The sequence below is a fragment of the Lycium ferocissimum genome, chromosome 6 (genome assembly GCF_029784015.1).
Source record: "Lycium ferocissimum isolate CSIRO_LF1 chromosome 6, AGI_CSIRO_Lferr_CH_V1, whole genome shotgun sequence".
In the NCBI taxonomy this organism is placed as follows: domain Eukaryota; kingdom Viridiplantae; phylum Streptophyta; class Magnoliopsida; order Solanales; family Solanaceae; genus Lycium; species Lycium ferocissimum.
The window spans coordinates 12787755-12803711 of record NC_081347.1 but is presented as its reverse complement, the minus strand read 5'-3'; the positions used below and the strand labels follow the sequence as shown (position 1 = coordinate 12803711).

At 35.4% G+C, this 15957-nt stretch overlaps 1 protein-coding gene across 3 annotated transcripts; it reads right to left on the bottom strand.

Moving 5' to 3' along the window:
* Positions 1-7511: 7511 nt before the first annotated feature.
* LOC132059358 (disease resistance protein Roq1-like) lies at positions 7512-15677 on the bottom strand. Of its 3 annotated transcripts, none has more exons than XM_059451950.1 (3): positions 15625-15677; positions 8963-8998; positions 7512-8765 (listed from the first exon to the last, which is right to left on the bottom strand). In XM_059451950.1, the coding sequence occupies exons 2-3, from the start codon at positions 8983-8985 to the stop codon at positions 8045-8047; spliced, it is 744 nt and encodes a 247-aa protein (XP_059307933.1). In that variant the 5' UTR covers positions 8986-8998; positions 15625-15677; the 3' UTR covers positions 7512-8044. The 3 variants fall into 3 exon arrangements, with proteins under 3 accessions (XP_059307933.1, XP_059307931.1, XP_059307932.1); XM_059451948.1 differs by lacking the exon at positions 15625-15677 and adding an exon at positions 10591-10714 and having other exon boundaries at positions 7517-8765; positions 8963-10242; XM_059451949.1 differs by lacking the exon at positions 15625-15677 and adding an exon at positions 10591-10708 and having other exon boundaries at positions 7517-8765; positions 8963-10295.
* Between the last annotated feature and the right edge of the window lie 280 nt (positions 15678-15957).

Sequence of the window (15957 nt, the reverse complement as noted above, 5' to 3'; positions counted from 1 at the left end):
AATGACTATGTCGATTGATGGGTGGACCCTAATAGCTAGTGTTGCAATTTATGAAAGACATTATGCGGACAGAATTTATGAGACAAAGCGAAAGGTGTGGTGCAGATGTTCCGAGATAAATTGATATTGATTTTGCTATAGGTTGAGATTGGGACATTTTGATACAATGATATTTGGAGAGAAAGAGAGAGAAATTGAGTGGAATATAAGGGGATCAGAACGTCAGAAAAAGAGTGAAAGTAAGAAATGTAATTAAGCAGAGCTTCAAAAGAGCCGGCAGCCAAAGCACGAAATTATTTGCCAAAGGAACTGGAATGTGACAGTGCAGGGCAAAAGAAAAACCCATGCTATGGAACGATGAATAATTTGACTATCGAGGGAGCAGAACGAAAGACAAGGAACGAATATGAAGGAAGGGTGTGATTACTAACGGAAAAAAAAAATGGCTATATTAATTACGTTACTTGGGGACCAGTTATTAGATAAGATTTTGTATTATGTGATCAAGAGTTGTCATCGCCTCGTGATTTTATTAAGGCTTCATACGAGGCTAATCAAGTTATAGATCGTAAAGAAAAGACATGAGTATGGTGCAGGTACAGCCCCTGTAAAGGGGGGGAGAACGTATTGCGTTAGACTTAAAGTGGCATTACGATATCTTTAAATGTTAAGAAAGGAAATTTGTTGACTAGAGGCCGAGCTTAAGTTATCTACGTGCCAAAGAATAAACGGAAAGAATGAAGGACGCCTTAAGAGGATGCTTTTCGCCAATATAAATTGTGATATATTTATTCCATGATTTAATTCCCCCTATCGAGTAAATGGATGTTGTACAAAAGTACGCGGTAACATGTTCTAAAAAGGGTTGCGAGCCAAGTTCCTAAAAGAGTAATGAAGAGAATTATCAGACTCGAAGAATATTTTGGGTAATAACGATTGTCGTAATAAGGATACCAGTGCTTGGTAGTGTGGAAATCTCTGAAGGAAAGAAAGGGGTCCGTTAAATGCTAGAAAATAGTTCATGGACCACTAATTACGTGAAGCCCAAGGAAATGCACCATGAAATTATGTATAATATCGGTATGAAGTGGTGTCCGACCAAATTTGTAAACAGTCCGCGCAACAGAAATTACTCCACTCATGATTTGGAATTAGCCGCGGTGATTAATATTTTAAAAATATGGCGGCACTATTTATGTGGAGGCTACGCTGATAATTGTACAGACCGTCATTTTTAAGTAAGAAGAAAATGTTATGCATCAAAGGTATAAGAGAGTAAGAAAGGGCCTAAGGGCTATTATGCAGGACGAGCGAAATTTTCATAAGAACACAAACTCAATTGCTATAGCCTATCGAATGTTATGAGGAAATAATTCGGGGCACGAAGATTAGAATGAGTAAGGAAACGTTAACCAGGGAACTTCCGTAAACCCCGAAGCATTAGTAAAAATGGTCTGACTTTGATCAAGATTTTGTAAGCCATCTTTGCTACACCTCCGATTTTGATGAAGCCCCGTCTATTATGTCTCTGTATTTCTAAATTCGATTACGCTCCTATTTGATGTACCTTCGTTCGCCCGACTCTGATTACGAACCTGTTTGATATGCCTCTGTACGCCTAATTCTGGTTACGAATCTATTCGACGTGGCTTTGTACGTCTGATTCTGATTACAAATCTGTCTGATATATTTACGTATGTCCGATTGTGATTACGATCTGTTCGATATACTTTTGTACGTTTGGCCCTGGTTATGAATCTGTCTGATATGATGTCGGAATATAAATTTGTTTGCTATGCTTCTGCACTTTCAAATCTGAATACGTTTTGTCCGATATACTTTTGTGCATCCGACTCTGACAACAAATTTGTTTGGTATAATCCTGTACGTCTGACTCCGATCACGGATCTGTCTGGTCTATTTCCATACGTCTGATTTTGATTATGGACCTATCTGATATAGTTCAGCGCATTTGATACGTCTGGCCCCGATTTTGACTCTGTTTGAGGTAACGTCAGATTATGCTTTTGTCTGTCATACTTTTGTACCTCCGATTTTGGATCGATTAAATCGACATTCGTCGACCTCTGGGTTTTGATAAAGATCCTGTTCGTCATATGTCCTATTTAAGATTATGCAGACCGCTGGACTAATGAAGATTTCGAGCAGTTCTAATGCGGTGCTATTGAAGAATGGTAGGAAGGGCTGGAAAATGAAGGCCCTCACAAGCGCTCTGATTAAATAAAAGTATGTGGTTGGCAAGAGAACCCCCCCCACGAGGAGTTCCTCTTAAGACCTATAAGACTAATTCAACATTCGAGGACGAATGTTCTAAAGGGGGGGAGGATGTTATATCCCGCGTTTTCGCGTACTTGAAAATTTTGGAATAATTGTGACTTGTATGTTGTAAGGTCATATTTTGATTTAAATTAATATGTGTGACATTTATGAGAGACATTGATGTAGGAACATCGGAGAAGGCCAAGGGCAAAATTTGGAATTTTGAAAATTTGTTTCGGAAATTATGAAATGAGAATTTTAACGAATTGGGCCAAGAAAATTTGAAAGCAAATTGAGGCCCAAAGACCATGAGGTGGCCGGCCATGGTGTCCAAAAATGGCCCAAGTTCAAGTCACATGCTAAGCATGTGACAATTAAAAAGGGGAGGACATGTGTATATATTCATATTCATCTTTGGAATGTTCAAGAAAACAAATCAAAACAACAAAAAATTTTTGGGAGCAACACTAAGGCCTTCGGCGAAATTACCCTTAAGGAAAAAAAAAAAAAAAATTTCTAGCCTTTGTTTCCAATCCAAAAATCTCATCCTTCTTGAATTCTTGATAAGTTTGAAACGCTCTTCGACGTGATACAATTGGTTTGTCAAAAAGGCGACGTTTGCGGCAAAGTTGGAATTGAAGAAAAAGGTATGAATTCCATGTTTCATGTTATGGAATAAATATATACGTTATAACGATTAGAATTGAATGAAGATTTTGGAAGTGTGGTGTGTGTGTGTGCATGGCATGTGTGCGTGTGAAGGCCATGTTTGGCCGTGAGCTATGTGGAAGTGGAGTTGGAATGAATTCAAGTTTGTTTGGTTGATTAGTTGTGTTGTTGCGACCCTTGTGTCGCAAATAACGGCTTAATGACCTAAATTGGTATAGAGATTGCTTGTACTTAATTATGAGAAATTTATGTGAATTTGTATGATTTTTATATAAGTATGGAATTAAAGTCTTGAATGTAAATTATGGGTGTTGTTGGTGAATTTGAGAAACGAAAATGTGTTATGAACGTTTGTGTCGAAGAAGGGGAGTTTTGAATGAATTATGAATTCGGTGGGATTTTTGTATATTTTGCGAATATTTTGTATAATGGTATGGAATGCTTTCGAATGATGTTGGAATGATTTTAATTAGCAAATGAATATGGAAGTATTGATATTAGTTTGGAATTGTGAAGTTGGAATGGAAATTATTGAATTATGTAGAAAGGAAGCTATTTGTGCCATAATGTAATTTATGATGATTGTTGATGTTGTTGGGTTGTTGTTGTTGATATTATGGCCGAGCTAAGCCTCGGGGATGTTGAACTTATAGGGGAGATGCTGCCCAAATTTTTATAGAACAATATGGGCTAAAGTTGGAAATTGTGAGCCTCATGAATAGTAACTGGTCAATATGACCATTTGCAGATTTTCGGCGAAATGGGATCGAAGCTTTGATGAGCTTAACAAGCGAGAAAGGTATGTAAAGCTATCCCTTTTCTTCTTTTGGCATGCCCTAGAGATACTAGGTTTGAATTTGAGCCTCGGGGATTATTCTGCTCCTCGAAACCCGAGTTTGATTTTAACTACTATTCATTCAATACAATTGAATCATAATTCCTATGTTTTGTTGGAAACTATTCGAACGTCCATAATTTGCGCAAATGTGATAGAATTATTTCGAGGCTTGCATAAACAATTCCATAGAGTCGAAAGTTCGTAATTTATGCCCGCCACCTCGACTTGACCCGAGGTGGGCCCACTAGCCGAGATTTCTTTCATTTGTCTCACTTAATCTATTTTTGTATGATATGAAGGGAGGACCTTTGCCTATGAGTTTGAGACTCCGTTTGATTTGTTCCGTAAATTATTTGGAAGCTTCTAAATGTGAACGACACTAAATTTTCTGAAATTAGTCTATGAAGTATTTTTCGTAAGTTTCGAAAATCTAAAGGCTCGTATCTTTTGTATATTAATTCCGACAGAACCGCTACTTGCTGTAAGCTTTTTGATCTTAATATGAATATGTATATGTATTTGTCTGTCAAGTCTTGGAATTTAATTATGTATATGCATATGGCTTCTGCACTACTCTGCTCGTGCCTATACTATGATATCGTTCGCCGGTTCCCGGGCCGGTTTGTGATCGTGCGCACTATGATAAATTCGGAAGTATGCTGTGTTGCGGTTTCCGAGACCTCGCCATAGGGCCGGTTACCGTATATGGAGTTATGCTGTGATATGGCTAATGCTATGATTTGTTTTGCTGACGCGAGACGTCGCGACATGATATGATATGTTCGGGGTTTGTACGGAGATTTGAAACCTTCTGGAGTATGCTGTGTTGTGGCACCAGCGTCGGAGTGGTGACCACGTTCCTGAGCTTTATGCATGATTTTCTATTTGCATTATGTACGTATTACATATGTCCCCAGTACAGGTTTGATGCATATTGATCCGGTATTCTTCCCCTGTACCTTTCATTTCAGTTGTGGTTTGGATTTCTGTACTTTATGCTTTACATACTCAGTACATCTTTCGTACTGACCCCCTTTCTTCGGGGGCTGCGTTTCATGCCCGCAGGTACAGAGGTTCGTGATTTGCCGCAGTAGGCCACACATTCTCGCCATTACTGAGTGCTCCTTCGATCCCGAGCCCACATTTGGTATATATGTTTTACTAGGTATTTTTTCGCACATTTGGATCAGTACGGGGCACGGGGGCCCCGTCCCGTCCTATGTTCGTATGTTCTCGTTCCGTTTGCAGAGGCCTGTAGTCATATATGTGGGTCATGGGTCACGTATGTGTTCGTTTGTTTATGGTTGCGTCTTAACGCGGTCCCATTCGCTACTACGGCCAAGTCGGCCAAATTATTTGTATATGTGTATATATGATCGGCGATGTATATTCCGCCGCCTCTCCGACTTTGATATGATACTTTTGTGCGCGCGACCGCCTAAGACAGCATTTATTTTCATTCTGCTACGAAGGATGAATATGATATTTGAATTAAGCTATATTTTGATGATTCGATATGAAAGTCTGTTCGGGGTGTCCAAATAGGCGCGGGCCACGCCACAATGGCCGGGTCGTGACACCAACACTATCCATACAACTATACAATTTCAAAATATATAATAGATAATTATATAAAATGCCACCTGCTGATACAAAAGAGTTATGTTTACATTCGTTTAAAATTCTGGGTTCGCCTTTGCCTCACCAAAGTAAAAACTATAAGGCGACAGGCCAACACAAAAATATAATACAACTCACACAAAACTTATGCAGATCAAGAACAACAAGTGCATTGAGCCAGTCCATTCTCATTGCAAACATGACACCTCTTATTTTGTTCTTCATCCTCATCAAAAATTCGAGCAAAGGCAAGAACCTTACATCCCCACAACCTCACAAACATAATCAATTGGCCTTAAAGGAAGGCCTCTTAATAACTTTGGCAATTCAACAATTTCATTCAATTGCTTAATCAATTCAGCACCTCAATGTATTTCCCTTTGATAAAAACTTGTGGCAATGTCACATTATTGTTCTTCTCACCCATAACACTTTTGTAATTCCTTCCTATACACGTTGTGCATTGAGACGTCTCTTTCATCGACTTTAACCTGATAACTTCTTAATTTCATTTTCACCATATAACAGTCTTCGAATTCCTTCGTATACTCGTGAAGTAAATCATACACGACTTGTTTTGTTTCAAGTTGCAAGATACCTTTTGTTAGGTTATAATAATAATAGACTACTTGCTCCAAATTAGAATTTTATAACCTTTACTTGTTTTAACGATCTAATTGCAAGTCCCTTCGGGGACATCCGATAAAAAAAAAAAAAAAAAAAAAATCTAATTGCAAAATAAAAAATATATTCTCTTTTCTTGTTTCTTATTATTTTTTGTCATTCCTCTCTATCTTAATTATAAGTCAAGATGTTAAGAGGTTTGGACTTAAATTCTGACTTGTAAATGTTTGTCCATCTAGTAATGTCTATCTGGTTAGTGAATATGTACATTTGTTGATGACTTAATACCTAGATAGACTCTTAAACTTGACATGTTTTGTAAGATAGACATTCAAACTTTATTAAATGAGATAAACCGCTTAAATTTGAGCCAGTATCTCATAGGCATCTCACGATGACATAGCAAATGCATGTTTTGCACGCACAGCTGAGCCATTGAATAACTCAAATTATGCTTTCTCTTTTTTACTCAAATTACTTTACATATGCAATTGTCTTTTTACATTTCCAAAAACAACTCCATGTGGGTCTCGTAACTCCTTCACTGATATCCTCATATTCTTCTCCTTCACCATTAGCTTCATGTTCTCCATAGCTATGATGACCTTTTTTGGTAATTAAATTATTACTATATCACCAGAAAATATAATTTTATAGAAGAAAACCCAATAAGATACAATTATACAAATAAATCTTTTGATGTTTCTAATGTGCTTACTGTGAAAATGAAGCATTAAACCCAACACATGGATATTTCTAAACAAATCTTGTATTCAAGAAATGGGTATTCTTGGCTGTGGTTTATGGCGTCAAAACTGGGAGAAAGTCTGAAGGTGAAGTCTGATTCTAAGAAAAGTTTTTTAACTCATATGACCAAATTGAGTGATTGTTTTGAAGGGCCGGAGTTTTTTTGGGAAGAAGATGGACAATTGGTTTGGGGTGGGGAGGTGGTGGGGTGTAAAGGCGTAGTGGGTGGGAGGGGTTTGTTTATTCTTTTTTGTTATTATATTTCTTTAACATCTGTACTTTTCAAATTTTTAATAGATAATTTAGTTATATTTTTATAAACTTTTTAAAAAATTACATGTGTCATTCAATAATTGGTCTACTCAACACATCATAAGCAAGTGTATTTCACACACTTGATCTTATGTACACAGTATTTAAAAGATACACTTTTGCTTTAAGTTTATCCTGGCCACTCACTAAGTTTAAGTGTATACTATCTTACAAAATACGTTTAAAAACTATCTATATAAGCCTTTGTTGATATACTAGTTTAACTGTTTAAGTAGTCACATCTATGTTGAATAGAATAAAAAAAGTACTAACATAAAAGAAAAAAGAAAGAATAAACAAAACAAATATAACATGGATAGACAGAATTAAAAAATTGCTAATTACTCCGCCTTTCTCTTCGATAAAACGCACATATTTAAGCTATACAATTTATGTTACTTCAAGGGTTGATTAGCTGACCCATCCAGCAGCCGCAATTGACCCGTTTAAAAGATGGGTCGGCTGCTGTTGCAACCTAAATTGACCCAACAAAGAAATATTATTGACCCAACCCGTTAAATATGGGATGGGTTACACATTCATGGATCAAATCTATCACCTCTATTTAGTTGTTCAGTTTAATATAACAGCTTTTAAGAAACTAAATAATACGTCCAAAATCAATTACGAGGTTTTCACGTCACTTCAGTAGTTGAAAACTTTGTTTTTATCTTCTTTTGTTTCGCTCTTGCCATTTCTTTTCCTATTACTTGCTTCGTTTTATAATAGTGCCCTGATTTGTTTCTATGAATCAGGAGTTCCAACTCACAAATATCATTCTACCATCAATAATCACGTCCGCTATTTTGTGGAGGTTGTTCCCAAAATTCCACATTCAACTCCTAGAATACACATCATTGCTCTGCTATGTTCATTACAAAAAACAAATCTCAAAAGAATTCTAGGTAAATAAGAACCAAAAACTATATAGGAAAAGATAAAATTGCCAAAAAATTATGAGAAGTTATCATGAACGATCCTCCACAGAAATTCCACAAGGAATAGCCTTACTTGAAGAAGTATGAATTCTCTGGCTAGGATGCTAAAAATGTGGACGCCTGTATTTTCCTCAGCCAATTTGGTTACTCTATGTAATAGCTGAAGGGCTTCATTTCTCACTTGTAATTTGACCTCGTAAATTGCATCCATTTTATGTTGTAGCAGCACATTCTTGTCCCTAGTTGTGACAAAAATTCTACTACCTTTACCAAACCAATCATGATAACCAGCCAAAGCACGTATCTGGTTCACATGATCAACTCCATCAAGAACAACGAGGACCTTCTTAGATTGAAGTTTTTCTCTTATCAAGGTGGTTCCCTCAAATATGTCATTAGCCTGAACATGATAATTGAAGGTTTCTTTGATGAGGTCATTTTGCAAATATACAAGGTCATGTTCCTTTGTAACTTCCCCAATAGTTGGAAGAAACACTGCACCTTCAAAGTGGTGTGAAAACATGTCAAAAATGGCTTTTGCAGTTGCAGTCTTTCCCGTTCTTGGGGCTCCCCACATCCCAATAACACGAACATTTTCATCAAATCCTATCCTTAAACATCCTAGCCTTTTCATGTGAAATTCCACTGCCCTGAGATGCATTATTTCAGTTGATTTGATGATTGTCACCTCCCTCTCAACCACTTTAACAATTTCTTGGATGACCTTCGCTTCATTCCTATACATAGAACAAGAAATAATCAAATGAGATTACCAAATTTTCACAAGAACGAAAAAGTAAAAACAAATAAAACAAAAACGACAAACTTATATTTGTTAATAAGACGTATTTCATTTTTCACAATTTACGTGATACACTTTGTTGGAAATATTAACAGTATTAATCAGTAAAATGAACAAAAGAATATAATCAACTTATCGGATGAACGCTGCGTCATGGCAAGCCACTGCCTTGCAAGCGATTTCGGACCGACTGTGGCACAAATTGTTTATCCCGGTCGCTCCCTAAGGTTCCACAACACTTCCAAACACTTGCACTAGTAGCTGAAAGTTTGGAGTTTGGACAAACACAGTTGCCCATAAAAAGAAGAAGAAGAAAAGATTTTACTTTATCTTTTTTGATATGCCAAATATGATCCCATAAGATCATATATGTAGCAAAGTATTTAGCTTTTTTTGAAAATATTTTTCATGAAATTATAAGAGTAATTAAGATCATAAAGACAATTGTAATGAAGGCCATAAAGACAATTCAAAACATTATCCTTCATTATGAGGGCTACCATTAAGACTCATAAAACATATAATCAATTCTTCTGTTGACCAAAATTAATAGTAGATATTATATAAATTTCAAAGATGTTTCTTATTCTTTATTTGAGATATTAATAATATAAGTATCCATGTTTTACAATCCCCCACATATCTAAAAAAAATAATAAGAAATAATTTCTGGGCAAAAGGAAGGAACATGTACTTAAGTGTCAATATCTTTCAATTTGAATTAACACATAGTGAAATGAGGCAACAACTAATATCCACAAAGTGAAGTACTCTTGAACTAAATGGACATAAGTTGAGACCCCCACAACACATACGATATCCTTAATTTTATGCAAACTCCGCGATACTAACAAAGTGCTTTTATGGTCATGCACACACCTCGGGTCTTATGAGTGCTCTAGAAAGACGGCCCAAGTCTTTCATAAAAGGCGACCACACCTTTACACTCACGTAGGTGATTCCATCAAGTCTATCTCAAATAGACCACCTTAAGGCTATGGAACCATTAAGAGCAGAATAAGCTCAACCTTCTCATATCAAACGGTGAATCCATTAAGTGCTTCTCAAACACACCCCCACAACGGGCTATGGATTAAGAGTAAAACTCAACCTTACAAAATACTACCACACGTCATAGGGATAGGATATGTAGTGTATATTGACGGCCTATATGGCTTCGTTTGACCACAAATGGGTATCCACCATATTACCTCAATCCATGGCTTTAGCCCTATCCCCCTAGACGTTTCAAGAATTATTCTCTTTGCCAAATTTTGGTTAAAGATCCGCCAAATTTCTCTCGGACCTTACAAATTCCAAGCTTTAACAATTGCTTGACAACATCATGTCTAACGCAAATATGTCCTTGTTTTTTCATTGTACACACTACTCTTAGCAATTCCAATTGCCTCCTGTGAGTCACAATGTAAAGAACTGGTTTAGCTTGTTCCCCATAATGACACATCTGTCAATATTAGAGCTAAAAATCATCATTTACAAGTAGTAACATGTGAGTTATTTCAAGACTGATATATGCCCTTGTAACACCTTTTTTTTTTTTTTTGTTAAATCATTCTCAAAAATGCAAATTACATTTTTCATTATGAATATTTTTCTCATTTATTACCCTCACTATTTTGAGAATTTAATAAAATTTTACACTCATGAAAATATATCACACAATAATGAAAAAAAAATTAGGTAAAAGATAATTTTACCTTTTTATCTCTTGAGTTTGATAGGTAGAAAAGTGATTAAACCTTTTCAACTCACAACAAAGCTTGTAGATAACTTCTACCTTCACATCTACTGATTTTTCAGTTCTTCATCACCTTGACATCCATAAAGAGATGTAATATATCTTTCTACTTCTACTCAATGTGTTCTAGAAATTAGCTAAGTCTGAATGCACTAGTTCAACTAATTCTGTTTTTCTACTTAGTGATAGTCTTAAAAGACCTTTTGTTATGTTTTGCTTCTACACAAACTAAGCACTTAGAAAACTCATCAAAATTCATCGCATGAATTAAATCTGTTTTCTAAATCCTCTAATAGACGCAATATTAACAATAGCTTAGCCTTCCACAAATCAATAGACTCAGTAATATAAGCAGAATTGAAAGCACTTTCATTTTTATGATTTCTTAAAGGCTATAAAAATTCACAATTTTCAGCTATTAAACATACTATAAAATTTTCATAAAGGTTCACCAACCTTAAGATAATATTTAAATGTAAACATCATTTATTTACATGGTCAAAAAATTGTATAACAACTTTCAAGTGTAGATATGATCCTCCCAATTTAAATAATTCATATCATTTCACAGCTTTGAGATGTTTGTGCTTATCTGACCTTTTCTCATCATGTTTTCTCTTGGCTGAATTCTATCTTCCGAGATGGGGGTAAGGTCTGCTGTCACACCCCAACTTTTGATAGGGCATGATGGGCACCCGACCCTTACTTAGGGCCGAGCGAACCCGCTGATTCTCGTGATACTCATAATCTTACTGGACTCTTAAATTACGAAATGAGTGCATAATGTAAGCTTTTCAAAAAAACATGCTTTTCGTCTTTCTCAAATCAAGTAAAATCTGTAATCATATGAAATTTGTAACATAATGCATAATGATACATCGGCTTACAGAGCCGCTTACAAAACTGACATGTTATATACGTGACTCTAGTCTCTAACATAAATCAAGATACCATAACACAGATACTGCGGCTCGGCAATACTCCGGAAGGAAATGGAGCTCGCAATCCAGTGGAACATCTTCTACTAATATCCTCTACTCATCGTATACACTGCGTGGCATGAAACGCGTAGCGTCCACAAGAAGGACGTCGGTACGAATAATGTATTGAGTATGTAAGGCATGGATAACAACATAATATAGATATGGAAGGTAACATGGAATAAGAGAGATGTACATCCGGATGCCTCATAAGGCGGATGTCATGCATGCTTAGCCTTTAAAAAAAATATTTCTATACATATACATAGTACCATGCCGGCCATTAAGGCTCGGTGGCATATATATAGTATCATGCCCGGCCATAAGGCTCGGTGTTATCATCATTAACGCGCGTCCGGCCTCCCACACGGGGGCAATATGCCCCCTTTGCGGTGGTGTTGCCATGCCCGGCCGACTATAGCGCGGCGCGGTGTGAGAAAATACATACATATATATAAAGCATGCATGAGAGCCCAATCAAAAGCCACAATTATATCGGAGTGACGTAAGGTCGGTAGCCTCCGATTATGTTATGGAATAATCATCATCGCTCTATCTCACCTTGAAGGAACAATTATTATAAGGCGAGATCAACAACAATGAATAAAATCGAGAAAATCATGACATAATCTCAATAATCTCATAATAGCATTAACATCATAAGCTTTGGAATTTCTAAAATTAAAATCATCATCATCATAATCATCATAAAAACATTCTCATCTTTAACATCGTCATTCATATTGTAAAAACATGTCTGTTGTTGTTGTCATAAAAGTTTATAGAATCATAAATCTTTGACTCGGAAAATAGGGACATTTTGAAAAATATTTATGGATTATCAAGAAAGAAGTCATGCCTTTGAATCATGAACTCTATGAATCATAAATTTCTAGCTTTTGAGAATAAGAATATTCTTGAAAAACATTTATGGATTCAGATGAAGGGATCATGGGACATTTGGAAAACACCTATTGGATTCATAAGAAAAGAATCATGCCTTTAGAAGAAAGGGACTAGCCTTAACATACCTTTGGAGCTTACTCTCCGACTTTCCAACTTGCTTCCTGTCGCACGATTTATTTAGGATCGGTCGTCATCTCATAATCTACATAGGCAACCATTCGTATTATCATTAGGCTCATTATCACACTCTTATCTTAAGTCTCTAAATAAATTCCTTTTAAGGTCTCAAATTCGGACACATCTCCCTATTTATATGCCTAGCCCGAATTCTCAATACCAACAATCAACAACCAATAACAACAACGAAACAACAACAACCTCATTACTACCAAAATATTCCATCAAATACTCCACATGATATTTTCTCCAATTCACAAACGAATTCGATACATAATTATTCCATAAATTTATCTCCGTAAATAAGCCTTAAATGATACCAAAAGAGAAAGATTCATATGCTAATACCGCGATATCTCCAATACTTGCCTTACTCCCAAGCCACAAATTCACCGCAACACAATATTATAATCGTAACTATACGCCGGCGGAACCCGAATCCGGAGATTTTTACTTAACTCGCGTTGAAATTTAATGGAAGGAAGGTTGGAGAATTCTCTAGAATTTTTGGGAATGAGGGGTTAAACCCCTTTATATAGTTGCTCGAAGTCAGCTGCTTGATCTTCGTTCACCGACTTCCGTAGGAGTTCTTGTTCATCCGCGGAAATTATTTCGAGACCTAAAACTTTTATACATCGATCTCTTTATTTGCATACTTGGATATGTCCAAAACTTCATACAGTCTGTATAACTTATTCAACATCCCAACTTAGCAAAACTTATTTTATTTTTTTCCGATTCGTTTAACCTCCAACCTTCGCGGCACTTACTTATCATTTGTTGAACATAACATAAACACTTATAACTTCAAACATAATCCTGTCCTTTGAGCTTATGTGACTAACCTATGATGCAACTCAACGCACGAGAATACGGGATGTAACATCTGCGTACATTTTACCCTCCCCAGACCCCACACTATGGGATTTCACTGGGTATGTTGTTGTTGTTGTATATCATTTCACAACTTTAAATTAAACTTCACACGATTTTACACAAAATATATTTATGTTAAAAAATAATATGATGAGATCGCAAATCATCAAAAAGCATGTGATATATGTTAGTCCAACACTTATTATGCATTTTAAGATCATCACAAAATTGATATCTACCCTAATCACTTACATCGCTAATATTTTATAAGAAACACAAGGGTAGATTTGTAAATAAATAAGAGTGGAGTTGTAAGAAAATAGAACCCGATTATTGCGACATTCTTTTCTTGCCATTGAAATTGTCTTTGTCTTCCCATTGAAATATGACAATTTCCATTCTAAAGAAAATTATTGTTGTCTCGGATTTGTGTCCGTTCAAATCTCTTATTTTGATCCCATAGCTAGCCTCGTTGCCCAGTGTTTCCGTTATTATATAATAATTAGCATGTCTCCAAAAGTGCAGTTATTTGACGAAGATAACTGCATATGAAATTAAACAACGATCTCGAAGTGAACATCTTAGTAATAAAATTACTTCATGAACAAGAGCAGTGTATGAAGATAATATTTTTCTTCAATCAAAAGCTCACAACTTTGATAAATCGGGAATAATTAACCTCTTCCTTGCCAATTCATACTCGCTAAAATAACGTACTCTAATTTAACATTATAATTTAATATTAAATGTCAAGCTCCAACACATACATGAGTTCCTTCAAATATACATAACACCCATCCAATCAACTTTCATTATCATGATAAGCAACAAAAGTTTTGAAATAAATATTAGAATATTTGCTACAATTCCTTTTTAGGACAACATTCACATTGTTGTCTCAAACAAAATGTACTCTATTAATCAGCATCCAATCACAAGATTTATCTTTTGCAATGGCTATTACGACTTGACAATAACAATTCATCGATGCAAAAGTGTCGGTTTAATTCCTAACGAAATACTCATCAAGAGGTTTCGTAACCATTCAACCTCATTGTCAGTCAATTCAATATTACAAACTCATATTCCATGATAAATTTAGCTATTATTCTTTTTTCCTCCTCTTGATCTTTTGCTTCTCCACAAACATTTTATTTTTTTCAAAAACACTTTTAATAACAAGACCTAAGTGAAATATTATCACTTTTTAAAAGATTCTCTCAACATAACTCTAATAAGATAGCGTAACCCCCACATTTTCAGAATTTTAATATAGGGGAATAATATTTCATAACTCGTACGAAATATTTATACTTTCTCATAAGACATTTCTTCTTATAAATAACAAGCTAAAATATAACTTCATCAACAAATAATCATGTAAAATCTACTCACACTATGTCATCATTAACAAATATTTTAAGAAGTAATATGAGAAAGGTAAGTATCAATACTAATATTTTGTCATTTATTTAAAAATAAGTAGGCACAAACAAACTATGGTTACAATATCCATTACTCACAAAAATATTATTGAGGTTGACACAACCTTACCATACTCAAATAAAATCGTCACTCCATTTTTTCCAATATGAGTTTAAGAAGAACTTTCTCTTTTCAAGAACTTGAGTAGTTCTTGAATTACCAACATAAATAAATCATTCTTCTTCTTTAACTTGGGTGACACAAAATAAACTTTGTTAACACAAATTTGCTTAGTAGCACAAGAGTCTAACACTCAATCTCTTGCATTAGCCACAAGATTCACTTGAGAAATGACTACAACTATTATATCATTCTCTCACTCAAATTTATTCATGTCAAATTTCTCACTTTAAAAAAAAAAAAAAAAAAAAGACAAAACAGGTTTCTCATCTTTTTTCCAGGACCACATTCTTAGAGCGCAAATAGAAGTATTTTACATTCATCACCAAAATATGTGTAGAATTATTTTACCTCTCCTTATGCTACTGATCAATATTGCATAAAATAAATCGCTTTCAAAGTGTTGGAAATGTTAACAGTATTAATCAGTAAAACGAGCAAAAGGATAGAATCACTTATCGGATGAACGCTGCGTCGTGGCAAGCCACTACCTTGAAAGCGATTTCGGACCGACTGTGGTGCAAATCGTTTAGCCCGGTCGCTCCCCAAGGTTCCACAACACTTCCAAACACTTGCACTAGTGACTGGAAGTTTGGAGTTTGCACAAATACAATTGCCCAAAAAGAGAAGAAGAAGAAGAAAAGATTTTACTTTATCTTTTTTTGCTATGTCCAAATATGGTCCCATAAGATCATATATGTAGCAAAGTATTTAGCTTTTTCTGAAAATATTTTTCATGAAATTATAAGAGTAATTAAGATCATAAAGACAGTTGTAATGAAGGCCATAAAGACAATTCGAAACATTTTCCCTCATTACCATTA

Excerpts from the sequence above, each read along its gene's own strand:
- LOC132059358 (XM_059451950.1), bottom strand. The coding sequence starts at position 8,985 with ATGACGCAGCGTTCATCCGATAA. Across the intron at positions 8,766-8,962 it reads ACGCAGCGTTCATCCGATAA|GAATGAAGCGAAGGTCATCC; the intron begins GTTGATTATATT and ends TTCTATGTATAG.